At 50.3% G+C, this 27,070-nt stretch overlaps 2 protein-coding genes across 4 annotated transcripts; one reads left to right on the top strand and one right to left on the bottom strand.

Annotated features, from left to right (window-relative positions):
• The first annotated feature begins 149 nt into the window (after nucleotides 1–149).
• On the top strand, nucleotides 150–13,088 carry QPRT (quinolinate phosphoribosyltransferase). Of its 2 annotated transcripts, XM_036825962.1 has the most exons (5): nucleotides 168–230; nucleotides 6,374–6,477; nucleotides 11,189–11,724; nucleotides 12,301–12,432; nucleotides 12,516–13,088. In XM_036825962.1, the coding sequence occupies exons 2-5, from the start codon at nucleotides 6,396–6,398 to the stop codon at nucleotides 12,732–12,734; spliced, it is 969 nt and encodes a 322-aa protein (XP_036681857.1). In that variant the 5' UTR covers nucleotides 168–230; nucleotides 6,374–6,395; the 3' UTR covers nucleotides 12,735–13,088. The 2 variants fall into 2 exon arrangements, with proteins under 2 accessions (XP_036681858.1, XP_036681857.1); XM_036825963.1 differs by lacking the exon at nucleotides 6,374–6,477 and having other exon boundaries at nucleotides 150–230; nucleotides 12,516–13,008.
• An 11,162-nt stretch (nucleotides 13,089–24,250) lies between these two features.
• Nucleotides 24,251–26,649, bottom strand: C15H16orf54 (chromosome 15 C16orf54 homolog). 2 transcript variants are annotated; one of them, XM_036826355.1, is made up of 2 exons: nucleotides 26,604–26,649; nucleotides 24,251–25,981 (listed from the first exon to the last, which is right to left on the bottom strand). In XM_036826355.1, exon 2 carries the CDS (start codon nucleotides 25,979–25,981, stop codon nucleotides 25,307–25,309), a length of 675 nt encoding a protein of 224 aa, XP_036682250.1. In that variant the 5' UTR covers nucleotides 26,604–26,649; the 3' UTR covers nucleotides 24,251–25,306. The 2 variants fall into 2 exon arrangements, with proteins under 2 accessions (XP_036682250.1, XP_036682249.1); XM_036826354.1 differs by having other exon boundaries at nucleotides 26,609–26,649.
• Between the last annotated feature and the right edge of the window lie 421 nt (nucleotides 26,650–27,070).

Raw genomic sequence — 27,070 nt, 5'->3', positions numbered from 1 at the left:
CCGTGGCTCAGAGAGGAGAGGACTTCTGAGTTATGTGACTGAGTGTCCTGGAGGCCAGAGGGAGCCCCAGAAAACCAGGGCAGGGCCGGTCAGGGCTGGTCAGACCGGCCCCTCCCCCTCCCCCTCCCCCTCCCGCCCCACCCCCTCCCCCAGTCTCCGGCCTCTCCAAACACTAGATCGAGCAGTGGACACACCAGTCGGCCAGCTCCAGGCTGTCATGGACCCTGAAGGTAAAGAAGCCTCCCAGCCCTCTCTCCCCTGTATCCCTACGTCACCATCTGCCCCTCTCCTGCCCGTCACCCATCCCATCTTATCTCCGTCCCCATCCCCCCCCTTCCCCAAGACCAAGTCTTCACTGGTCTCTAACTACTCTCTCACCCCTCCCCCATCTCCCTCCAACCTCTCTGAACCCAAGCACTCCTTTCTGCCCTGCAAAGACCTCTTCTCACTCTTCTTTATCCTTCTACGACAGGTCTCCAAGTGAGCTCTGGGGAAGAAAGGGGCTTGAGCCCCAGGAAATTCAGGGGTGGCCTGGAGTAGGCCACGTCTCCTGGGGGCTGAAGGGGCCGGGCAGTGGGAGGCTGGACCTGGAGCAGCTCTGGACTTTGCCCCTCACTAGCAACTCTGGAGGAGTGAGGCAAAGTCCTGTCCCATCCGCCCGTGGGGTGGGGGAAGGGAGCCTGAGTCCTGTGATTCCTGTGATTCCTGTGCCTGTGGGGAGTGACACTGTGAAGGAGGCTGGATGCAGGATGATATGGGCCAGGCTCTGGAGTCAAAAGCCTCCTGTTTGAATCCCGGCTCCACCAGGAACAGACTGTGTGTCCTTGAGCAAGTCACCTGATGTCTCAGAGCCTCATTTCCTTGTACTGCTATATCTGCAAAATGACAATAATAGTTACCTGCTCACCAGGTTGGGGATGCGGGCGGGAAATGACATGAGCATGGAGGGCTCCCTGCAGTTTCACATTCCCCTCCCCGGGCTTCTCCTTCCCCAGCTCTGACCTTCCTCCCCTGGTCTAGGGCTTCTGCTGGCCCCATACCCGGCCCCTCTGGCTTGGCCATGGAACCAGCTTTTGGGGGTCCAGACTACTTCTTGGTTTAGAAATGATCTCAGAGTCAGAGCCTGGGTTCAAGTCCCATCCCTGCCACCTGCTAGTTGTGTGACCTCAGACAAGATGCTTAGCCTCGCTGTGCCTCAGTTTCCTCACTGATCAAGTGAAAGCAGTGTCTTCCCTTGGGTTGTGTTGAGGATGAAATGAGATCATACACGTCAAGCGCCTGGCACAGAAATCACTCAGTAGTTACGCTGGAGTCACATCCATCTCTCCAGTCCGTCTCTCCAGTTCTGAGCCTGCCCCAGGTTCCAGTTCCATTTTGGGGACATGTCCCTGGCGTGTCAAAATCAAAGTCCTCCCCTACACCAGTTCCGTTTCCGTTCGTGCCTCACCAGCCTCCTACTCAGACTGGAAACCTCAGGGTCACCTTTGACAGCTCACTCTCCCTTGAACCCCAATATCCAGACAGTTGCTGCATCCTATGGATTTACCTCCACGTCTTTCTGTTCCCACCTCCCTCTGAGGGAGCCTTCCTCTGCCTGGCGGCCTTCACACACGTGATGACACTGATGTTTAACTCTGGGCCAAGCCAGAAGTGTTGGCTCTGGGATCACTGACCTGCGGGAATTAAACCAGGGGGGAGTAGTCGAGTCAGGGGGTGAGGCAAAGGCTGGGAATGTGGGGCAAAGGAGGGGCGAGGACAGAGTTGGGGCAGAAGCAGATGGCAGGCTGGTGGCCAAGGTGTGAGGGGGCGGGGCCAGGTCTGGGGGCATGGTGTGCAGGGAGCCGTCCCCTTACAGATACCCTCCCCTTACATTTTACCCTGACTCACTGCTTCCTAGTCCAGGCTGTTGCAACAGCCTTGCAACTTACATCTTTCAAAAACCCTAGGCACAACTTAAATATTTAAACTCACAAGTGCATTTTTGATCAAGTGACTTCTGATCAAAAGTCTTACGGATTTTCCATTGTTTATTGAACGAGACTCTAATGGTTTCCTATCATTCAAGGCCTGCTCAGTCTGGCCCCGTCCTACCACTCAGCCCTCTCTCTCACTACCCTCCACGTGCAACTTCACCTACATATACCCCAGGCCTCCCACTGCTGGGCCTTTGCTCTCTCCCATTCTCTCTGCTTGGGGGGGCCTTCCTCTCACCTGGCCAACGCCAGCCTATTCTCAGAGCCAACCTTCCTCAGCCTTCTCTTACTGCTCTTGTGTCTTAACGACAGGTCATCTCTCCTTGCTCTGAAACCCTGTAGATCATTTTACCACTTGTGTGACGGGCAATCACATCTGGCTCTATTTGGAGGTCATTTCTCCTCTCTAGGGAGAGAAGGGGAAAAGGAAAGAACATTTATCTGGAAGCTGGGGTGCTAACCAGCCTCTGTCTCCCTCTGGTGTTTGCCAAATGGATCAACAAATAAATAGATGGGAGAACAAAATTGCCGGGAGTCAGACACCTGGGTTCAAAGGCATCTGGCTGGGCATTGGCTCAGGCACTTGATGTGAATCGCCCATTCCCTCCTCTCTGTAGCCCTGTGACCTCCTCATGAAACTGACTCTCAGAGAGGTTAGGAAATTGCCTAAGGTCACCCAGCATGTAGGTGATGGAGCCGGGATTCAAACCAGGCATTTCTGAACCCCCAACCCAGGCTGTTCCTACTACACCAGGGACAGAGCCCTGGATTCTTGGGTGTGGCTTGTAGAACTCTGTGAATAGTGATATAATAAATATATAATAATTTTAAGTATAATTTTGCGCTCAGCGTGGTGAGGTTGGGTACATGAGGGGACTCTGGGGCCAGCCCGCCTAGGCTTATGATCCTGCCTCCACACTTCCCAGCTGTGTGAACTTTGGGCAAATTACTTGCTTCTTCAGTGCCTCAGTTTCCTTATCTGTAAAATGGAGATAATAATGGTACCTACCTTATGAGTGTCGTTGTGAGGATTAAATGTGTTAATATATAGAATATGTTTGGAACAGTGCTTGGGAAGGACCATAAAAGTGTTAGCTGTTATTATTATTACACATGATGTCACTCCAGATTCTACTATAGACAAGTGGTAGCAGGCACCAGAGTTTTAAGAAAAACTTATAAAGGCAAAACCTTTAAAACTGATGTCTATCTATTTAATTTTTTTTCCTGTAAATTGGGGAAAACAATCATTACTTGGTTTTAGCTGGAACACTTTGTCAGCCTCATACAACATCACTGTTGCTGCAAGCACAGGCCACATGGTTACACGTGGTTACACATCAAACTAAGAAAAAAAACTTGTGATATTTGTTTTAGGTGCATTTGCAGACCCTGACTTTGTGCCCGTCCATCAAAGGCATGAATAAGTGTTTATTAAATGACTGAAGGAAAGATGCAGGGATGGAAGTTCTGATTCTGGCCCAGTCTCTCCCGGTACAGAGCCACTGGCCGGTTAGGGCAATATAGAAACACAGTAAAAGTCAGTCAACAATCCAGACAAGAACGGCACAAGTGCCAGTGGGGGAAAAATTCTTCAAATATTCTGCCAGAGTCAGTTTGTCTATATCTTTTTACATTATTTGTAAAGAGACAAATGCAGGAAATTTCCCCAGATGCTTTGGATCCCCTCAAAAACAGAGGCACCAATTTTAATAAAATTCTGGAATAACCAATTAAGAAAGGATTGCCTTGAGAGATCAAGGTTACACCCCACAGGGTAACACTATAATCTCTGAAGTCCAGGCATCTTGAGAGAATATTTACGTATAACAACGGCAAGAATAAAAAGGGGACAGGGCATTACAGCTGTTTCCTCTGTGCAGCCGCTTCTCCTCAGGCAGCTGCAAAAACAGCCCCACTCCTCTCTGCAGTTCCTTTTGCCACAGCGGCTAATTAGGAGAGCCCTTATTTTCAAAGCTACCCACAGGAATCCCTTTTGTTGGAAATGCACAAGAGAGTTGGGGCCTAAAGAAAACCAGATGTATTTATTTTTCACGAACATTCTGCATTTACACTAGGCGATCAGAACAGCTGATCTTGCATAAGTGGGCAAGAGAGTAACCCCTGGGTGAAGGCTGTGTGGTTCTAAAACCACCTCTGTGTGTGGACAGGGAAGACCAGGGTCCACTTTGATCATTTTCTTTTCTTTTTCTTTAATGTTTTGAATGGGTTTTTTTGCTTGTTTGTTTGTTTGTTTGTTTGCCTCGCTGCATGGTCTGTGGGATCTCAGTTTCCCGACCAGGGATCAAACCCGTGCCCCCTGCAGGGAAAGCACAGAGTCCTAAACACTGGATAGCCAGGGAATTCCCATTTTCTAGCTCTGCTCTTTACGTAATTTCCCTTTGCATTTCTGAGCTTAGGTTCTCTGCCTACAAATGGCCTTTACCATGAAGAAGGGCAGGTAGGATTCGTGACATTGCATATATAGCAAGTGCCCGGCATGTGGTAGGCACCAGTGTATGGTAGCTATTATTCTCTTCCTGCGGTTCAGAAGCTCTCAACTCTGCTACAAATTAGAATTAAATTACCACATTCCAGACCAGTTATATCAGAATCTCTGTGGGTGGGACCCAGACATTGCATTTGGCAAGACTCTCCAGATAATTCCATGTGTAGTCAAGGTTGAGAATCATTGCTCTATTCATCCTAAAAAAACTTTCCTTGGGACTTCCCTGGTGGTCCTGTGGTTAAGACTCCATGTTTCCAATGCAGGGGGCGTGGGTTCGCTCCCTCTTCAGGGAACTAAGATCCCGCATGGCATGCAGTGCAGCCGAAAAAAACAAAACAAAACAAAACAACTTTCCTTGACCCTATCTTAAGTGAGGGCCCTCTCTCTCTTTTTCTTATTTATCTATTTATTTTACTGTTTTATTATAGAGAATTTCAAACATACACAAAAATAGACAGAAAAGTATGATGAATCCTCATGTACCCATCGTCCAGCTTCAACAACCACCAACTTCTGGCCAAGCCAGTCCCATCCATACCCTTTTTTTTCTTTTCTTTTTTTTTTTGGCTGCGCCACACGGCATGCGGGATCTTAGTTCCTCAACCAGGGATCGAACCTGTGCCCTCTGAAGTGGAAGCATGGATTCTTAACCACTGGACTGTCAGGGATGTCCCCATACCCTTTCTAATTTCTACCTTCCAAGATTACCTTAAAGTAAAACCAGCTGTCGAGTCTTTCATACATAAACCTCAGTATTTTATTATTTTTAAAAGATAAGGCCTTTTAAATAATTAATTAATTAATTAATTAATTAATTTTTGGCTGCGTTGGGTCTTCATCGCTGTGCATGGGCTTTCTCTAGTTGCGGCGAGCTGGGGCTACTCTTCGTTGCGGTGCGCGGGTTTCTCATTGTGGTGGCTTCTCTTTGTTGTGTAGCACGGGCTCTAGGCGCTTGGGCTTCAGTAGTTGTGGCTCGTGGGCTCTAGAGCACAGGCTCAGTAGTTGTGGCGCACGGGCTTAGTTGCTCCACGGCATGTGGGATCTTCCCAGACCAGGGCTTGAACCCGTGTCCCCTGCATTGGCAGGCGGATTCTTAACCACTGTGCCACCAGGGAAGGCCCAGGACTTTTCTTTTAATCACAACCATAACCCACTTCAAAAAAAATTTCCTTAATGTTACCAAATACCCAGTCAGCATTCAGATTTTCAATTGTTTCATAGAAGTTCTAATTTGGTTTCAATTTGTTTGTTTGAAGTAGTATCCAAATAAGATCCATACACTGTGACTGGTTAGTATGCGTTTTCGACTCTTTTAATCTTTTGTTTTCCTTGCAATGTATGTGTTGAAGAAATTAGGTTATCTTCTGGAGAGTTTCCTATGGTTGTATCCCCGTGGTATAGTTTAACATGTTCCTCTGTCTTCTGGTTTTCTTGTAATTGGTGGTTGCATCTAGAAGTCTGATCTGACTCCGGTTCAGCTGTTTTGGCAAGAGTATTGCATAGGTCGGGGGATGTTCTATCAGGAGCGCCCAGTATCTGGTTGTCTTTCTTCTGATGTTGGCTTTTGATCCAATACCTGGATTCATTGGGTTATTAGGGTTGCAAAATAGTTTCCTGCCTTTTGGCAGAGCATTGGTTCCTGTTCATTTGTTCAAGTGGACAATTCAAAGCTCTTTAGTAAATTTACTGAGTTATGCCACCATCATCATAGACCATTTCCATCACCCCAGTAAGATCCCACGTCATTTAATTTCCAGCCCCAGACCGCCACTATTCTGATGTCTGTCTCTCTTAATTTGCGTTTTCTGGATGTGTCATATAAAGGGAGGGATACAACATATGGTCTTGTGTGAGCATTGGTTGTTAACCTTTCTGTGCATCTGAATCCCAGGTGGAGCATTTCCAAAACCTGGATGCATGGGAACCACCCCAGAAATATTCTAATTCAGTTGATCTGGAATGGACCCGAGCAGCAGAGTTCAAAAAGCTCCCCAGGTGATTCCAATGTGCAGCCCAGGCCGGGGGGGGGCCCTGCTTTCTCAACTTCTGCTGAAAGGAGTTGTCCATACCCCTCCCCCACTTCCTCACCTCCTGTCTGTTCCTTGACCATGACAATGTGACTTCTGCCCCTACCACAAGGCCTTAAGACTGCCCTGGCAAAGCCCTCCCAGGGGCTAAGTGCAATGTTCACTCTCAGCCTTCTTTCTTCTTCTCCTTCTTTTTTTTCTCTCAGCCTTTCTTCTGCTTTGCTTCTGCTCACATCCTGCTTGCAACCCTCTTCTCCTTCCAGACATCCACTCCCTCCTGTTGGGACTTCTGTTTTTGACAGCCACGCCTCTGTGTGTCCTTCAAATCCTGGCGTTTCCCACAGCTCTCCTCTTTCACCCTGCCCTGGTGATCTTACCCACTCAGTGACCATCTGCACACGCTGGTGGCTCCAAATTCTCCATTCCTCACCCCCAAATCTCCTCTGAACTCCAGAACATTCTACCTGTCCTCTGTGCACAGCCACCCACGTTTCCTGATGGCATCTCGACCTTAACATCTGCAAGACCAAAGGCATTCTGTTTATTTGTTTATTTATTGGCCACACTCCGTGGCTTGCAGGATCTTAGTTCCCCGACCAGGGATCGAACCTGCACCCCTGGCAGTGGAAGCGCAGAGTCCTAACCACTGGACCTCTGGGAAATTCCCCCAAAGTCATTCTTTTTCCCCAGCTCTGCCGCTCTGTCATACACTCTGACCCTCCTGGAGATCCAGTTTCTGTACCTGTAAAATGGGAATGAGCCTCTGTGGTGAGTTCCAAATGAGAGAGCGTCAGGGAGCTGAGGTGCCTTTGACTGGCCATCATAGGGGAGCAGCCCGTGCGGGTTGCTGATTGCTGCCGAACCCCTCCTCCACCCCAGCCTACCTTGAACAATTCCTTATGTCAGTTTTCAGCTACCCAGGACGGAAACCCCAGGGTTCTACATCTTATTAGCTGCCAATTCCAGTAGATTCTACCTTGGAAACAACTCTCCCATTTGCCCCTGCTTGCTCTTCCTTTGGTTACTGCCCCAATTCGGGGCTTCATCAGTTTCTGTCTGGCCAATCGCCCCAGCCTCCTTTTGCCTCCCAGCCCATCTCCATTTGGTGGCTGAAGTGACCTTTCTAGGACAAAATCATAATCATATCATTCCCTCATTTAAAATTCTGTGATGGCTCCCGGACTCTGTCCAAATTCCTCAGGTAATTGGTTTAGTCCCTTTTTCACTCTGGCCTCAGGCCCAAGACATTTCTCCCATGAATCCTACTCAGCACCCCGTCACCTCCTTGCTCTATTTTCTTGCTTTTGAACCTTGAACACTTGCTCTTTCAGTCCGAAATGCCTTGCCCTCCCTCCTCCCCACCCCCCCACCCCTGCCTGGCAAACATTACTCATCCTTCAAGGCCACTAAAACGTCCCCCTTCCCCAGGGACATTTAGTCATTTCTTCCTCTTTGCTCCCACGACTCTTGGTAAATGCTTCAGTCATCTCGCCAGCAAACACACCTACAGTGTTCCTGAAGGCTTTGCAAATATTAACTCCCTTAATTTTCATAACAAGCCTATGAGGTGATCAGTGTTATTATCCCCGTTACAGTTGGGACAACGAAGGCCCCCGAAAGGTTGAGTCTCTTGCCCAAGATCACTTAGCTAAAAGTGACAGAGGCAGTATTGGAACCCAGGCCGAGTGGCCCCAGAGTCTGGGCTGTGATTCCACAGTGCGGCCTCTCTGCTCAGAGAACTATCATCAAACACTTAGTATTAAACTAAACAATATGAAATTGCCAATATCTGACCGTTGACCCATACAAGCAGCACATTTGCCTGGGTCAGTGTGCTAGGCACTTGGGATACAGCAGAAAACTCAGTGGACATTTTGGCCCCAGACAGAAAACACCAGCAGAGGATGACATTGGGGGATGAACAAGGAGCTGCGTGAGCATGTGACCTGATTTAGGGGGTCTGTGAGAGCTCCCGGCTGAGGAAGTGATATCTAAGAGAAGGTCTGAAGTTGAGTGAGAGGTGAAGGGGCAGTTTGGGGTGAAGGTGAGGAAAGGGACTTCTAGGAGAAGGCTCAGCCTTGGAACAGCATAAGCGAAGGCCTGAAAGCTAAGAGAAAGAGCTGCTCTCTCTGTCACCTAGAAATGAAGACCTGGCACAGAGCAGGGGCTCAACAAGGATTTGTCCAAAGAATCAATGAAAAATGGAAAGAAGTCAAGAGAGCTGGCGCTAATACAATGAAAGTGAGGCTTTAAGCAGGAGAGTGATCCGCTTAAATTTCCTTTTTTATGGTTTGATTTTAAAGTCAGGTTTAATGAGGTATAACCACAGACAGTAAAATTCACCCTTTTCTGTGTAAAGCTCTATGAGTCTTGACAAATGCATCAGTGTTATAGCCACCATCACAGACAAGATCTAGACTTGTTCAATCGCATCCCAAAACTTGGTGCTGCCCCCTTTGTGGCCAGCCCCTCCCCCACCCTCAGGCAGCCACTGGTCTGTTCTCTGTTGCTATCTTTTTTTTTTTTTTTTTTTCCTTTCCCAGAATATAGTCATATAGATGGACACAAATAGCATGTCACCTTTTGAATCTGGCTTCTTAGAATAATACATTTGAGATGTGTGCCTATTGGGTATACCAGTAGTTGGTTCCTTTTTTTTTTTTGCCGAGTAGAATTCCATTGTATACATGCATCACAGTTTGTTTATCCAATACTCACCAGTCCAAGGATTCAAATTCACTTTAAAAGCAAACAGTGAATCTAAAAAAAAAAAAAGAGTGGATATATGTATATGTATAACTGATTCACTTTGCTGTACACCTGAAACTCACACAACGTGTGAATCAACTATACTCCAATAAAAATTAAAAAAAAAAAAAAAAAAGCAAACATCACGGCACCTGGTCTGAATGGAGTGGGGGCCTTTGCATCCATCTCTGCTGTTCGTTCACTGGTTTTTTGCCCGGCGGGACCGCGAACGGTGGAGGCAGGGACTATATTTTTCTCCCTATCACCGACTTTGTTCCCAGCATTTGGCCCACAGCTGGCTCTGAGTGAGAATGAAAACCACGTGGGGCAGCTGTGGGCGAGAACTTGGGGAAGGAGGGTCAGGTGCGATAACTGAGGTCTGTGGCTGCTGGTGGGGGACAGGTGCTTGTCTTTGGGGAAGAAGGGCTGGACAAGACGGGCCCCTCCTTCTGAGAGTAGAGCAAGCCAGAATGTCTGGCCTTAACTTCAGCTTGGAGCAAAAGTGGGGGAAACAAAACAAAACTAAATAATCCCCCTTCACATGTTATCGAATTGTCTCCCCCTCCCCCGGGCAGCGAAGGCCACCTATGGCGCCGCCCACGAGACTGCAGGTCTTCTCTTGGCCGACAGATGGCGATGTTGCACTGCGCCTGAACTCGGCCTATGCGGTCACCCCATTCAACAGAGGCAGCGGCCCATCAACGTGGCACGCTTGCGGGAAGGACCTCAGAGACCACCTTGTCCTTAACACTTATTTTACAGGCAAAGGGCTCACCCACACTCCTGAAGCTCTGTCTCGCAGAGCAGGGGCTCAAACCCAATTTCCCTGCGCTCTTTCCTCCTTATACAACCCCATCTCTAGAGAGATGACAGTTTTTTGAAACATCAGGTGAAGGAGAGGTTTTCAAGCTAGAGGGCAAAGGTGGAGGAACAGATGGCCATGGCCACAAGGCCTGGCCAGTCTCGCTCTGCTGTCAATATGCTGTGCGACCTCAGCTGACTTGCCTTTCTTCTCTGGTCCTCAGTCTCCACATCTGTAAAAAGCTGAACTTCCAGCTTTAAAATTCTTGGTGCTATAGAGAAGGCAGGGGTGGGAAAGACACACAGCTCACATTCTCCTGGGGGCTTCAGCTAGTAAATAACCGATCCTTCTATGCAAGGCAGACGGAAAGGCAACAGAGTGGCTTTTTTTAAAAATTTACTTTTAATTTTTTAAAAATAAATTTTATGTATGTGTGTATGTATTGGCTGCATCGGGTCTTCCTTGCTGCACGCAGGCTTTCTCTAGTTGTGGTGAGCAGGGGCTACTCTTCGTTGTGGTGCGCAGGCTTCTCATTGCGGTGGCTTCTTTTGTTGCAGAGCATGCTCTCTAGGCACGCAGGCTTCAGTAGTTGTGGCGCGTGGGCTTAGTTGCTCCGTGGCATGTGGGATCTTCCCGGACCAGGGCTCGAACCCGTGTCTCCTGCATTGGCAGGCGGATTCTTAACCACTGCGACATCAGGGAAGCCCAGAGTGGCTTTTAGGTGGCTGCATTTCTCTTCCACTGGTGAATAGCTGTTGGTCTAGCACTAGGTTTACCAGATAAAATACAAAGCACTCGGTTAAATTTGAATTTCAGATAACTGACAGATTATTTTTAAGAATAAGTATGTTCTAAATATAGCCTAGAATATATTTATACTAAAAAATCTTTGATGTTTGTCAGAAATTTAAATTTAACTAGGTGTCCTGTATTTTTATTTGGTCAATCTGACAACCTTGTTCAGCTCACAAGGCCCACCCAGTGCCTCAGCCCCTCTCCTGGAACCCCCAGGTCTTCACCCTGATTGGCTAGTGCCCAATTCAGCCCGTTGTTAGGTATTTTGACAATCACCCCTGACTACCAGAAAGGCAGCCAAAATGTAACACTGCTCTCTTTCTTTCCCTCCCAGGCCTGGCGCTCCTGCTGCCCCCTGCCACTCTGGCCGCCTTGGCAGAAAGCTGGCTCCGAGAGGACTGCCCAGGCCTCAACCACATGGCCTTGGTCACGGGGGCAGCCCCCTCACAGGCAGTGCTGTGGGCCAAGTCCCCTGGGGTGCTGGCTGGGAGGCCCTTCTTTGATGCCATCTTTGCCCAAGTCAACTGCCAGGTCTCCTGGTTCCTCCCCGAGGGATCAAAGCTGGTGCCTGTGGCCAAGGTGGCCGAGGTCCGGGGCCCTGCCCACTGCCTGCTGCTGGGGGAGCGGGTGGCCCTTAATATGCTGGCCCGCTGCAGTGGAGTTGCCAGCGCTGCCGCTGCTGCTGTGGAGACCGCCAGGGGGACCGGCTGGGCCGGGCACGTGGCAGGCACGAGGAAGACGACGCCAGGCTTCCGGCTGGTGGAGAAGTATGGGCTCCTAGTGGGCGGGGCCGCCTCCCACCGCTACGACTTGGGAGGGCTGGTGATGGTGAAGGACAACCACGTCATGGCAGCTGGTGGTGTGGAAAAGGTGTCTGTCTGTCCAGCTGAGCCCCTGCCCTGGCCCTGCTCCAGCCACCCCGCCAGCATTGCCCTTCCCCTCTACCAGGGACCCCCAACCACTCCCTGGCAAATAGTGACGGCCTGGGAGTTGGGGCATGCAGGACTCCTTGACCCCTCAGTGGTTCCATCTGTAAAATGAAGGGTTGGACTTGCTTCTTCACCAGCGTTCTTCTGCTGGTCGGTATGATATTCAAGGGAAAAGGACGAACTATTGGGAACCCAGTGTTGGGCAGGTCACTCTAACTCCCTGGACCTGCTCCCCGTCTGTGAAAATGTTCTTGAAGATCCTTTCCAGTCTTAATATTCTGAGTCAATTGAACTCAGGTGCAAATGCCAAATAGTGCTGAATTCGGCCATTTTCTTAACCCACAAAAGTGGTAATTTCACGTGGTCTCACCTAATATGCGAGAAGCCATTTCGATGCCTGGTTTCCTCATTAACCCCAAGCTCATTATCCAGCTGGAGCCTTTCGAATGCCAGTCCCAGCTCACTTGCCCAGGGCCGGGTGCCACCCGTTCTCACTCTCACCCTTGCCACCTGACAGGCGGTGAGGGGGGCCCGGCAGGCGGCCGACTTCTCCCTGAAGGTGGAGGTCGAGTGCAGCAGCCTGCAGGAGGCTGTGGAGGCGGCCGAGGCAGGAGCAGACCTCGTCTTGCTGGACAACTTCAGGCCTGAGGTGAGGCGGCGCCTGCTTCCTGCGAGGGGGAAGGGGAGGGGCGGGGGCGGGGCTTTCACCTCTCTCTGGCTTGTGTCCCGCAGGAACTGCACCCCACGGCCGCGGCGCTGAAGGCCCGCTTCCCGAACGTGGGCGTGGAGGCGAGCGGGGGCGTCACGCTGGACAGCCTCCCTCAGTTCTGTGGGCCCCATATCGATGTCATCTCTTTGGGGATGCTGACCCAGGCTGCCCCGGCCCTCGATTTCTCCCTCAAGCTGTTTGCCGAAGGGGCCACTCCGGTGCCCTACGCCCGCCGCTCCTAAAGCCAAGGAAGCTACACTGGCAGTGGGATAACACGGTTTCATGCGACACTCACGATTTCACTTCTTTAAGTCCAGTGGCCAACAGAACACTCTCGAGTTAGCCTGGGCTAAAGTCCCACTCTGTCACGTACTGCTTGTGGGACCTCGAAGGACTGACTTCACCTCTGCTCACCTCAGTTTCCTAATCTGTAAAATGGGTCTAGCCAACCTTATGGATTTCTTTGGATGATAATTAACGCAGAGTGAGTGCTTAGCAAATGTTAGAAATTACCATTATTGAGCTCCCCTGGTGGCACAGTGGTTAAGAATCCACCTGCCAATGCAGGGGACACAGGTTTGAGTCCTGGTCCCACATCCCGCAGGGCAACTAAACCCGTGCGCCACAACTACTGAGCCTGTGCTCTAGGGTCTGCAAGGCACAACTACTGAGCCCACATGCCACAACTACTGAAGCCCGCATGCCTAGAGCCCGTGCTCCACAGCAATAGAAGCCACCGCAATTAGAAGCCTGTGCACCGCAACGAAGAGTAGCCCCCGCTCGCCGCAACTAGAGAAAGCCGCGCACAGCAACAAAGAACCAAAGTAGCCAAAAATAAATAAATAAAGTTATTTAAAAAAAAAGAAATTACCATCATTCTTCTGTTCTAAGAAGCACTTTTTTTCCCCCACACACTGAAGTCATATTTGGTGTGTGGGAAAAAATGGTGTAATCAAGGGTGTCTAATGGTCACTGTCAGCCAGGCATCGGTTGTCACGTAGCCGTTGTGGCCTGTGCCTGTGGCTTGTAGATCCAACATGATAACGATCTATGTGGAAATAAGTCCAAAAGAACTCTTTCAACAAGTATAAAATAGAAATTGTAAGTGATAAGAAAGCACTGGTTTGACAATTTTCTTTTTGAGTAATAGTATGTGTGTTTTACAATCAATGGCATCTTATATTTGAGGATATGTGATACCCGGTTTGACGTTCAGCTGGAGCATTACACTTGGTTGATGCCCATGTTGTACTGGTTACTAAGTATTTCACCTCTTGCCTGTGGCTGCTGTTACCACCTTTTTGGTTGGAGGTGAGAAACCTGCTTATTCCTCACTCCTGGGGTCCCAAGCAGACTCCACCACGCATCCCTCCCAAAATGAAACCCCCATTGGGTGCTGAAGGCCCTTTAGGATTTGGTTCCATGGGGATATCATTAGTTGGGAGAGGTACAGAGCAGCTGGGGCCAGAGCCAAGGTCAGTTAGGGGGTAAGGGAGGGTGGTGGGGGTCCGTGTTCAGACGTCAAACTTCCTTCCATGTTGAGTCAGGACTCAGAAGTCTAAGCAGTGGGTCTAAATCCAGTCCCCCAAATATGCATACACACCCCCACCCCCCTGAGGTCTTGCCCACCTGTGTGGCCCCTCCTACCCTCACCTCAAGCCTAGGGTTCGCCTCTCTCCAACCCTTCTGGGTGGATCTGGGAGGAACCAGAGTATGAGGGCTCCCAAGGGTGAAGGTGGTCCCCAAGGTGACTCCTCCTGGAAAGGCTCCAGTCTGGAGCTGCCTCTCCCCTCCCAGAACCTACTCTCTCCTCCACCCTTTGCCAGGAGGAGAGAAAAATGGGTCTCATCCACAGAGGTTCCTTCTTCAGGGGAAGTCTGGGGGTGCCAGTCTGCCTTGAGGGAGCTATTCTACCCCTTTGCTCCTTTCTCAACCTTGGAGACCAGCGATGGGCCAGGGGCAGATGAGCTACCTCAGATGTGAAAGCTCCAGACAGACCAAGACCTTCACCATTCAAGCACCAAACATATGCTGAGGAGTTCCCTGGACTCTGTGCTTTCACTGCTGAGGGCCTGGGTTCAATCCCTGGGTGCAGCCAAAAACAAAACAAACAAACAAAAAACCCACAACAACGTTGGGCAGAAGTGGACACTGTGTTTGGTGATGTCCTGAACTGAAGGGGCCATTCTCACAGGACACAGCCCCGAGATACCACCTGGGGCTGTACCTGTGCTCTGTAATACACACCTCCACCCCGGGGCCCTCCTGTCCTTTCTCCAGGGAAGACATGGACACGCTCAGCTAGGCAGCCTTCCCTTCTCCAGGGAATTTAGATCTCTGAGTCTCAGCTCCTCAGATCTGAAGGGGAATTAACTGAAACTTCAGAAAACTAGGGGCACTTCTGGGTGTCAGGACAGGACAGGGAAGTGGGCACCCAGGAAGAGCAGGGAACTGAAAGGCAAAACCCTTGGGATCCAGGAGGGAATCAGAGCCTAGTAGAGGCAGAAGGGAGATGTGTACCAGGAGTCTCAAACTCAAATGCCTCTAGGACCCAAGCAGATGTGACAGATGGAGGAGGCTGGAATAAGACATAGGGGCCCAGGTAGCCAACTGGAGAATGCAGGCTGCACCCACAGCATCCCAATTAAAAAATGAAAAAGCAAGCTCCAGCTCACCCTTGATCACAGAAATGAACCAGCCCTACAGGAAGATCCCAGATTTGAGCCCTGGGTGGGGATTCCCTCACCAGTGGAAAAGAAAATGGATCCTGGGCAGGCAAAAGCAATCCATGCCCTCCTTGCAGGGGATGGATTTCCAGGCAGAGGAGACTGTGTGGGCAAAGGTTCAGAAATGGGAAATGGCTAGGATTGTTTGGTGTAAGATTTGAAACTGGGATCAGGAGAGGCGAGATGGCTAGATGCTGGGCTGGGTCCAGACCACAAAATGGACTCTGTCCTGAGAACAGTTAGATTGAAGCTGGAAAGTGAGATAAGCATATTTGCAGGGAGATCTATTTGAGGGGGCCAGGGTGGCTGCAGGCAGACCAAGAGGAGGCTGATGCAGTCACTCAGAGGTCTTGAATGTGGGTCATGGCAATGGGTTGGCAAGAAGGGAAGGTAGGCAAGGGAAACAGCATCTGCAAAAGCTCAGAGGGCAGATGGAGCCTGATGGGTTCAGCGCAGTGGGAAGAGTTGGGTGTGGCTGTGAGGGTGGGGAGACGGGGTGAGCGGCAGAAGAGGAATCTCACATTTCACCTGGTGTCTATCTGGCTACACTTCCTTCTTGCCTGACCTGCCTGGGACTAGGCTTGGACGATTTCCCCAGGCTGCCCCACATGCAGTATAAAGCCCATGCCCATTAGAGCAAATGTGCCCACCAAATCAGGTGCAAATCAAGTCAGCATGTAACGCATCATCACCGCCAGCTGGTGGGTGAGAAGGGAACACACATTTGACCGAGGGCTCTTGCTCAGCACGTGTAGGTCTCTTTCTCAGTTAATGCTGGTGGGGGCAGGGATGTTAGCGTCTCCATTTTACTCATGAGGAAACTGAGGCTTTATGAAGTTAAGAATGCTGCTCAGCGTCATAGATCAATAAAATGGTGGAGCAGGATTCAAAAATAAGTATTTGTTGAATGCCTACTACGTGCCAGGCACTATTCTAGACACTGGATAGACAACAATGAGTAAACAGTGAAAAAGCCCTGTCCTCATGGAGTTTATATTCTAGTGGGGCTCTGTGGGAGCCTGGGGGTGTGGAGTGGGGAGGGGAGAACAGACAATGAAAAAAAAAACCTAAGAATACCGTCAAACCCCCTATGGCCACCAGAGGACACTTCAGTCACACCACCTTCCAATCTCCTCTGATTCCATCTTCCTTCCAGGTTCCAAAGATATTAGCCAAGGAGGCTATGAATACTGTATAGCATCTGCTCAAGAAGGAAAGCTGAGGAGGGGTGGGCAGCAGTCTCATCTTCCACCCACTTTTCCAGCTTCATCTCCTCATCAGATCCCCATCCAACCGCCCAGGGTATCTCAGTGACTTCAAGGCCCTGTGTACTCCGGAGACGACCAAGACTCATTCACTCACCAACCCATCCACCCCCCACCCTCACCCTCCTGCTAACATTTACCCACCTGCCCACCCCTCTTCCACCTATCCTCCTGCCCATCCACCCATCCCCCTTCCCACCCCTCCACCCACCCACCTACTGGGGTACTCAGTCTAGAGGGTCAGGGAAGACAAGAGGTCAGACTGGGTTGGCAGAGTCAGTGAACTCAATGGGCACGAGCTTTAGTGAGCCAAGGCCAGTGAAAGCTGAAAGCATTTAAAAATGGCAAGGGCTTCCCTAGTGGCGCAGTGGTTGAGAGTCTGCCTGCCAATGCAGGGGACATGGGTTCGAGCCCTGGTCTGGGAAGATCCCACATGCCGCGGAGCAACTAGGCCCGTGAGCCACAATTACTGAGCCTGCGCGTCTGGAGCCTGTGCTCCGCAACAAGAGAGGCCGCGATAGTGAGAGGCCTGCGCACCGCGATGAAGAGTGGCCCCCGCTTGCCACAACTAGAGAAAGCCCTCGCACAGAAACGAAGACCCAACACAGTCATAAATAAATAAATAAATAAATAAATAATTAAAAAAAAAAAAATGGCAAGACATTATTAGCAAACCACACTACATCTGAAAAAAATTCAACTTTGGACCTTTGAAAAATCCCACTGTGCTATTATGCGGTGTTGACACGTATACTAATTTATCGCTAGCCCTTCAAGACAATACAGTAGGTAAAACTCCATAAATGTTTCAGTACCTCCGTACTTTGCTCTAATCACTTCCTGAGGAACAGAACATTTTGGCAGTTAGTAAGTAACTGCTTTTAAGACCTGCTTTCTGAGGCCCTAAGTAACTCAGCTTGTAAAACCAGACTACAAAGATCTGAAGAGAATCTGATCGTGAAGCTGTGAATAACATCTCGCTGTGCACATCAGATTTACTCCAGATAATGTGGGCTTTCTTTATTCAGGTAGGTAGGGCTCTTTGGATCTCTGGACCTAGTATAGCACACTTAGAAAATGACCAGAGGCAGAGATCCTCACGTATACCTCTAGTTTGGTGGGTCACTGGGTAACCTATTTCTTCTCCCAGCTCTTGAGTTAGAATTTTTCGAAGACTTAGCACCAACAAAGAACCATCCCATAAGTCACTTGCTTCTTGATATTTGGCTGCTTTTTAACCAAAGGAAAGATTCTCTTTTGGAATACTACATCAGTATATAAAGAACAATGCTGGTTTCTTAAAGGCTGGATAAAAATCATGCTTCCCACATTAAAAAAAAAAACAAACAATAAAGGCCCCTTAACTGTAATCTCACCAAGAACCAAAAATATCTTATTTTTATTTTTTGCATGATTTGCTTTGTTTTCTCAGAATATTAGAAGCCAGAAGGGGAATTCATTGAGATTTGGCAGCTTTTTAGGTAAAGGACTGTACTAACGTATTTTTGTATTATTGGTATAGTAATTACCCAAATGCATGGAAGATTTCAATGGCTAGACTAAGTCTTGCATTTTAAAATTCCAATCTAATTCATTCCAATGGATGAAAAGTCCGTCAGGGGAAAGATAGAAGATGCAAAAGAACTGCTTCAGTGACCTATCTGAGGCAGCAATCCAGCGATGCTCTGGGTACGATAATTAAAACAGAACCAAAAAAGGTCCATACATCTTCTCTGACAGTTCATTGATCCTCTCCTGTGTTTTCACTCGTTAATTATTGCTTGCCGGATGTGGTGAATTTCACCTTGCTCAGCACCAGATAGTTTTGTAATCTGTATGATTTGTTAGGCAGGTCCAAAGCAGTGCTCAGTCTAGTGGATTATTTTCTACTACTAAGCCAAGACCTTCCCAAGTGCACTGCCCAAGGCCTTGTGACATTTTCCAGTCTGGCTGCTGGGAAGAGGCCCTGGCTTTGTGTGAGGCCCTGGGCACTGCTGCCTTAGTCCTTTCACATGGCTCTTCTCTTGGCCTCAGGTGGTTTTCTCACACATGTGTGTTGATCAGTTCTTTGCTGGATAATACGCGAGAGGGACCCTCAGCAGATCTTGGGGTTCTCTCTTCTCCGAGCCTGCAGTTTGGAAACTCTCTCAAGCAGTAAGCTGGACAATCTTAAAAGGACAAGTCCCCTTTCCTTCCTCCCTCCCTCCCTCCCTCCTTCCCTCTCTCTCTCTCTCTTTCTTTTTTATATTTTGGCTGTGCTGCATACCTTGCCGGATCTCAGTTCCCTGACCAGCGATTGGACCCGGGCCATGGCAGTGATGGTGCCAGATTTCAACCACTAGGCCCCCAGGGAACTCCCTCCTTTGTTTTCCTTTCCCTCTGAGACTTCGTTGTTTTCACGACTGTCTTTCATTGCTTGGTGTTCAGTGTTTTGAAAACTGTTGTTCCATGTATTTTGTCTGGTTTGGTGGTGGCAGTGGAGGTTGTTTCAGGCAGAAGGGTAAACCCAGTCCCTGTTCCTCCACTTGGCGTGAAGGGGAGTCTTGGTGGCGTCCCTGTTCCTTAATGCTCCTCAGGTGGTGACGGTGTGAGGCAGGTGAGAGCCACCTCACAGACCTCTTTTTTTTGCCTGAAATACTTCTCTCCATTGCATAGAATCTTTCATTATTTCCTCCCCTCCGTTTTCTCTGTTCTCTCTTTCTGGAACTTCTATTAGGTAAATATTGAATGAATTGATCCTTTATCTCTTAATGTTGCTTACCTATTTTCCATTTCTTTGTCATTTTCCTCTACCTCCTGAGAGATGTTTAAAAACTTTTTCCTCCCACACCTTCCTTTGATTTAGAAGGAACTTTTTCATTTGGGCAATCAAATTTGCAATTTCCAAATTATATTAGAATTTCCAGTTACAAAAGACATTATGATGCACTGCCTTCCTAGAAGCCTCTGCCGGTTTCCTGGTGTATTATCTTATTTATTTGTTTCCTCCAAGGCTGGTTGTCTTGTCTCTTCATCTTAATCCTTTTTTGGTGCCACTGAAAATTAGTAAGAGGAGGCCCACATTGTTCTACTTGGCAGCTGAGTGGTTCTAGGTCCCCAGCAGCCCTGTCCCTGGACAGGCTGCAAGCTCTGTGGGCCGGTGTGTTAATTGATTAAAATGCTTCACTTAGAAGCATCAGAGGGTTTTGTCCCCCTCCCCGCCCCCACCCCAGGTGACATTTGGCAATGCCTGGAAACATCCCTTCACAACTAGGGGGATGCAACTGACACCTAGTTGCTACAGGCCGGAAATGCTGCTAAATATCCCACAATGTACAGGAGCACAAAGAATTATCTGGCTCAAATGTCAACAGCGTGAAGGTGGGGAAAACCCTGATTTAAGATCATCTGAGAGCAGGCCATCCCATCTCCAACCACCAAAGGCCAACACAAAGAGGGACCCTCCACACCCATTTCAGGAACCTTCCCAGGCACTTGTTCAAGTTTGGTTTTTTGTTTTTTGGGTTTTTAAAATACTTATTTATTTATTTAGGCTGCGCCAGGTCTTAGTTGCAGCACACAGGATCTTCCTTGCGGTATGCGGGCTCATGGTTGCAGCATGCGGACTCTTAGTTGCAGCATGCAGGATCTAGTGTCCCGACCAGGGATCGAACCCAGGCCCCCTGCATTGGGAGTGCGGAATCCTACCCATTGGATCACCAGGAAAATCCCTCAAGTTTGTTTAGAAGAGATCTCCGACCAGTGTTTCCTGAGCCACATGTGGCCCACAGGCTGATTTCATTGGATTTTATAGGTTGATAGATTCATATACATATATATAAAGTGGTCTTAACATTTTGGTTGATTTTACCTAAAAACCAAATTTCTAGCTTCTGTTGGAAAATCAGAAGGATGGACATGATTGGTGGAGCCGAGGGGCAGCTGCCCTTACAGACAGGTGTGAAGTCTTTTCTCACCTCTGTCCCCTGGTCCACATCACTCTTCACCTATATCTCTGACTTGGCCTATTTCTGCATGTGAATTCATGACCCCTGTGGTTGTTTTTTTTTGGGGGGGGGCGTGTTTTAATACTGGGGTAAATACTGACTCTAATCAAGGATGACTGTGGAGAGGTTCTGAGATAATCTTTTTCTTTTTTTAAATAAGTTTATTTATTTATTTATTTTTGGCTGCGTTGGGGTCTTCGTTGCTGTGCGCGAGCTTTCTCTAGTTGTGACGAGCGGGGGCTTCTCTTCATTGAGGTACAGCGGCTTCTCATTGTGGTGGCTTCTCTTGTTGCAGAGCACGGGTGCATGGGCTTCAGTAGTTGTAGCACACGGGCTCTAGAGCGCAGGCTCAGTAGTTGTGGCACACAGGCTTAGATGCTCCGCGGCATGTGGGATCTTCCCAGACCAGGGCTTGAACCCACGTCGCCTGCATTGGCAGGCGGATTCTTAACCACTACGCCACCAGGGAAGTCCCTGAAATAATCTTTTAGTTAATCATCTTGTTTTCTCTCCCACTGGTACTATTACTTTAGAATAATGGCAGGATGTCTGTAGGAGGACCATATCTGCCACAGTCAGAGGCAGAGACTTGGGGATCATCAGGGAGGCCAGGAGCTGAAGCTATGGGTGTCAGTGGGATTGCCCAGGAAGACTGTGTCGAGGGAAAGCAAAAGCTGAAGAAGGCAGAGAGCAAAAGAATCAGAGAAGATGGCAGACAGAGGGAAGGGAAATCAGATGTACGTGGAGTCACAGAAGCCAAGGGAAGAGAACATGTCAAAAAGGGAATCAGGACTTCCCTGGTGGCCCAGTGGTTAAAACTCTGTGCTTCCACTGCAGGGGCCGTGGGTTCAATCCCTGGTCGGGAACTAAGATCCCACATGCTGCGTGGTGTGGCCAAAAAGTTAAAAAAAAAAAAAAAGAATCAAAACGTCTAATGCCCACAGGAGGCTGAGCGGTATCCTTTGATTAAAATGTGTAGGTCATGATTTGGGGGAAAGCAGTTCCTAGAGAGTGCTGGAAGTGTATAGAAGCCTGTGGCAGGTTGCAGAGTGATGGGAAGACGAGAAAATGTAGACTGCTAGGACAGACAGCTCTTTCCAGAAGTTTGGCTGCAAAGATTTGAACTTGGTTATAGAGGAAATCATCTGTTTTTTGTGATATTTTGAATGGTATAACCTGACAAGCACATCCCTGCTGTGAAACATCTAGAAATGCTACATAAAATCAAGCAAACATCCTTTACAAAGCACAGCTGGGTTTCAAGAAACTAAGGGGAATCCCTGGAGCCACACACAAAGAGGAAATTGAAAACCAAAGCTAGGGGAGCTCATGGGCAGTTGTAGATCTTAGCAAAATGAAGGGTTTGGGTTTTATATCCACCGAGATTTTGGAGGCCTTACCTGGGGCGTTGAAAACTGAGACCCTAATATACAGCTCAGCCCCTTAAAGGGTGACACCCTCAGTGGAAAAGCAGACTAGGAAAAAAAAAAGTCTTTCCATCAGCCCATAAAGCACAAAAGAACCTCGTGGGTCTCACCCTGAGATCTAGAGGCAATAGAAAGTCTCCCCTGAGAATTCATAACCAAAGGTGTGCCCTCATTTAAATTTGGGGTTCAAATTTACACCATTTGCATAGTCTCGGAAGCCCAAATAAAATGAACAAATAATGTGGTCCAGGGTTGGTTACTCCCCTGAAGCATCCTTGGCAGGAGCAAACACAGACGCTCTCTAGAGAGACACCCTGGAACTAGTCACCTGGATTCCCACTAAGGCCCTGTTGAAGCTGAGTTCACAGCCCCAACTTAGAAAACATAAGAGGAAGCCATCTGTCACGAAGGAGAGTGAGCAGACACCCTAGAACTTGGAACTCCAGATTTATTGAGTAAAGGACCAGACAGGAAGTGCGTTTCATTTTATTTTATTTTTTAAATTTTTATAAATTTATTTAGTTATTTACTTATTTTTGGCTGTGTTGGGTCTTTGTTGCTGTATGCAGGCTTTCTCTAGCTATGGCGAGTGGGGGCTGCTCTTCGTTGCAGTGCGTGGGCTTCTCATTGCGGTGGCTTCTCTTGTTGAGAGCACAGGCTCTAGAGGTGCAGGCTTCAGTAGTTGTGGTTCGTGGGCTCTAGAGCGCAGGCTCAGTAGTTGTGGTGCACAGGCTTCATTGCTCCACGGCATGTGGGATCTTCCCGGACCAGGGATCGAACTCATGTCCCCTGCATTGGCAGGCAGATTCTTAACCACTGTGCCACCAGGGAAGCCCAGGAAGTGCGTTTTAAATGCCAAAAATCATAAAGGAAGAACTCAACGTGAGAAAGTAGTAAGATGGTGGGTTTTTTTTGTTTTTAATTTTTGGCCGCACCCCAAGGCATGAGGGATCTTAGTTCCCCAGCCAGGGATTGAACCCACGCCCGCTGCTGTGGAAGCATGGAGTCTTAACCACTGGACCACCAGGGAAGTTCCAGTAAGATGGTGTTCAAAATGAAGAGGAGATGTTTAAAATAAAGAGGAGAAAGGGTAAAACACATGTATCTATGAATCCACCTACTTATTCATTCATTCCCCTTTCTTTGGGCTCCTGCTGTGTTCTAGATCCTGTTCTGGGTCTGGGGATATAAAGGTGACTTTGGGGACAGCAAGCTGGACTTTGCCTCAGGGAGATCACATTCATCCATGCATGAGTGTAGGTATCCATCTTTCATTTTATTGTATCCTTAGATGTCACAGCTAGAAAAGTCCCAATAGAGCATCTGTTCAACTTTCAACTCTCTTGTTGTAAAGAGAAAGAATGTGAGGCCCAGTAATACAAAAAGTACTTTTCTCCAAGAGTGAGTGATAGAACCAGATCGAGAACTGGGGCCTTGTCCCTGGTGTCCCTTCCCCACCATCCTGCCTCCGCTGAGCCCTCGGCATGCAGGCCTCTAAGCTCTGAGTGTGGTATCTCAGTTCTGTGTCCCTGAGGGACTATTCATGCTTCCTGGGCAGAGTCCCCACAACCCAGTCCTGTCAGCTGATGGTGACAACGAGAAGTGACATAGTTACCTGGCTTGTGAGTGACAGAGGTGGGGCGGCAGCCCTGATCTCGCATCAGTTATGTCTTCCTGTCTTATCTCACCTCCCTCCACCCCCACCCCTGCCACTAGAGAGGCTGAGATCTCCCTGAGGGCGGGGGCCAGGTCTGATTCCTCCCTCCTCAGGGCCTGGCTCAGGGAAGATGCTGGGAACACAGGCTGGATGAGTGCAGCCGGGGGTTGGGGGGGTGGATGTCCCTCAGCCAGGGGGCTTCTAATCCCCTGGCTGCTCGTCCGACTCCTGGCATCCAAGGGGTGAGAAGGGAGGTCCGGGCCCAGGTGCCCCCCGGCCCTTCTGAGCAGGAAGAGCGGAGTGCTGGCCTCTGCCTGACAGCATTTCCGGGGTGTGGGCGAACTTGGTGGCGGAGGGCGTTCCTGGCCAGCATTAAGTAGCACAGGATGGCTGCTCCCCACGCAGCGCTCTCATCCATCACAGCACTTCTCGGGGGTGGTCTCAGGGTAGCACTTAGTATGTCTAACACTTTCCTAATACTTGCTGAGCCTTTTGACAAAGAAAGAGCAGATCTCTGGGTCAATGCCTCCAGCAGGAAACAATGTCTACCTAGAACTCTATACCTTTGTTTACACTGTATTTATTTCCATGTCTTACCTTCTATTTCTGACAAGTGATACTTGGTTTTCCATTTACAGCAGTGATACAAAACAGATTCCTTGTAAAATGAATTTATTAAGCAAATAGTAAACCAATTTAAAGAAAAATATAAAGTACAGGTGGTAACTGACATGGCAAAATCCTAACATTCAGGACTGAGGTTTGAGAAGTCAGAGCCCAGGGAATGGAAACTCCTTCACCTCCCCCCAACACCTGGCTCTGCGCCCAGAGGGGAGGTCGGCTGATACAGATATTGGGGCTCCATTTTTGTCGGGTGGAGTATCATAGGTAAGCCTGTCTTGGGGCAACTGTGTCTCTCTGGGCCACTCCAGGAAGCTGGGAGGGAAGACGGCCAGGGGCCACGTTCTGGGAGCTGCCCTGCCCCGGGACAATGTTCCTTTCCACACTGGATCAAACTCAGATCTCCTTGGCTTGGGCTTCCCTCACCGTGGAAGGGTAAGATCCAGAGGGCTGAGATGCGGCGGCCTCAAGAGGACACGCTGCCCGCTGGCCTTTTGCGACTCTGGGTCCCAGCTGCAGGCAAGAGAGGGCCTCTTGTTGCGAGGTGGGGGTCAAAGCCGCAGTTTGTATGTAATAAGATGCTCTTTTGCCTGATCTTGACCTCTCTGTATGTGTTCTTCTGGAGGGATGACGTGGCTCTGGGAAGCTGAATTCCTGTCATCTCCTGCTCGCACGGCTGACACTTGTCATCACCACACTCTGTTCTTCAGCATCCCTGGGACCCTCACTCCAATGTCGGCATCTTAGGTACACACTGAAGGAGGGTGGAAGCCGCTGCGTTGATGCTATTTCCTGTCTGTCTGGTACCTTGAGTTCTTAATCTGGAATGTGATCTTGGCAGTTTCTGGCCCAGAGTTGGCCCCAACTCCAGTTCTCTAAGCCACCGCCCCGGGCAGCTAAGCAAAGGCACCTCTGAGCTTGCCCCACAGCACAGGCTCCGTCCACACCCAGGTTGTCCAGGCCCAGATCCAGGGGAACCGAAATCCAGAAGTAAAAGGCCAGGGAGGGGCAATCTTTCCCGGGGCCTCAGTGGTCAGCTCAGGTTCTCAGGAGCCTCAGGGTCTTAGGATCCCTCTGAGGTTGGGCCTCCCCCAGGGGTCTCTGGGAGGCCAGTCCTCCAGGCCCTGGGGATTCAGAAACCTACGCTGGTCCGGGCTTCACGCCTCCAGAAAGCTGAGATCTGCTCCAGGGTGACCCGAGGCTGGAGGCCCCACTCAGGATCAGGGCTTCCTGGCCGCAGCCTCCGGGCCTGGGGGCTCCCTGGATATGCACCGGCCTCTGGCCTCTGTTCAGGCTCAGCCCAGCTCACCAGGCCTGGGGTGTGGGGCCTCTCCTCCCAGTCCGGTGGCCTCCAGAAGGTGCTATGGGTTGGGGCGTTTGGTGGGGTCTGGGGGACCAAGGAGCTGGGAGGGGAGTATGGGGCTGAAGGGGCAGGTGGGGCTGTCACTCGTGCCTCCAAGGCGCCCCCCTGGGTGGGCGGGTCTGGGGCCTGGTCCATCAGCAGCGGGACCGCGGAGCCATACCAATCCTCGGAGCGCTCTCGGGGGGTGCCCGTGGGCTCAATCCACAGCTCTCCTCCCGGGCGCCAGACCAGGGTGGGTGCGCAGATGCTGGGGTCTGGGCGGAGGGAGCGGCGGAACAGGCGTTCGGCCAACACGGCTGTGGTCAGGAGGAGGACAGCAGCCAGGGCAGCCAGGGCCAGCATGATGGGGACACAGGGCCCGCAGGGCAGCGGGGGCCATGAGGAAGCCTCTGATGCAGGGGGCCCCTCCATGTGCCCAGATGGCTGCTCTGGGGTCGGAGGCATCTGGAGAGACGGGGTCAGGAAAGGAAGCACATGACACAGGGTTGGCACCATCAGGAGAGAGAGGGCCAGGGGAGCAGGGCTCAGCAACATCTGCCTGGAGAAACAGACCCAGGCAGACAGAGGAGCCCGGAGGACCCAGAAACGGCGGGAAGCAGCCAGAGGGCCAGAGAGACGGGCCACCTCGGTCTGCAGCCAGGGGCTCCTGCTCAGAATCCCCAGGCCCTTTCTGGAAGCTGCATTTTCCTCCCAGACTCCAGGGTGCCTCAGACAAAACTGAACTCAGACTCAAAGAACCCAAGGACTTCTCTCCTCCTGTCTCAGCCCACTCATGTCTTGCTTGGAAGAAGTGCTGGGTGAGGATATGAGAGCCTCCGTCCCAGCTCTGCCCCTGCGTGTGGGCCCCGCTCCCGGCCACCTCGGCGGCGCCCTGGGTGCTCCTTTGCCCTCACAACTCTCCTTGGAGTTGGTCTTGTTCTCTGCGGGCTCCCCTGAGTTTGCTGTTGTGCCAGGTCTCAGGTGCCACCTCTGCACCTGTCCCCGCCTCTCCGGCTTTGCCCAGTCTCTGCCTGCCTCCGGCTGTCCCCCAGGTCCCCCACCTGCAGGGGCCTCCTGCATCCCTCACCTCACCTCAGTCAGTCTCTGGGCTCCTGGCTCGCCCTCAGAGCCGCTCTTCCCTGTGAGAGCCAAGGGTGCAGGGCAGCTGCCTCAGATGAGGGCGGAAGGGAGGGCACCACCTGTTGCTGGGCAACTGTGCCCTGGATCTCCCAGCCCCCGCAGAGTGTTTCCAAGGCAACCTGGGGGGATGTGGTCACTGCGGTGGGGAGGCGTTTCCTGGTGAGAGGTGGGGCCGGAATGGGCAGTGGTTCTGTTGAACTAAGTGTCACCCCACAGTCAGGCCCCAGGCCCCAGAACAATTACCCGGAAGCCAAGAGAGAGAGACAGAGCCCATCCAGAGCACCAAGGTGGCTCGCTCTACCTGCTCGCGGGTGGCTGCTGTGTCCCTGCCCTGCCCACTCGGCCCCGCCAAACCCACTTCTGCTATCTGTCCCCACACACCCTCCTGCTTGCCCACCTTCTCCATGCATTTCA

The sequence above is a fragment of the Balaenoptera musculus genome, chromosome 15, assembly GCF_009873245.2.
Source record: "Balaenoptera musculus isolate JJ_BM4_2016_0621 chromosome 15, mBalMus1.pri.v3, whole genome shotgun sequence".
Lineage (NCBI taxonomy): Eukaryota > Metazoa > Chordata > Mammalia > Artiodactyla > Balaenopteridae > Balaenoptera > Balaenoptera musculus.
This window is presented reverse-complemented; position numbering and strand designations above follow the sequence as displayed.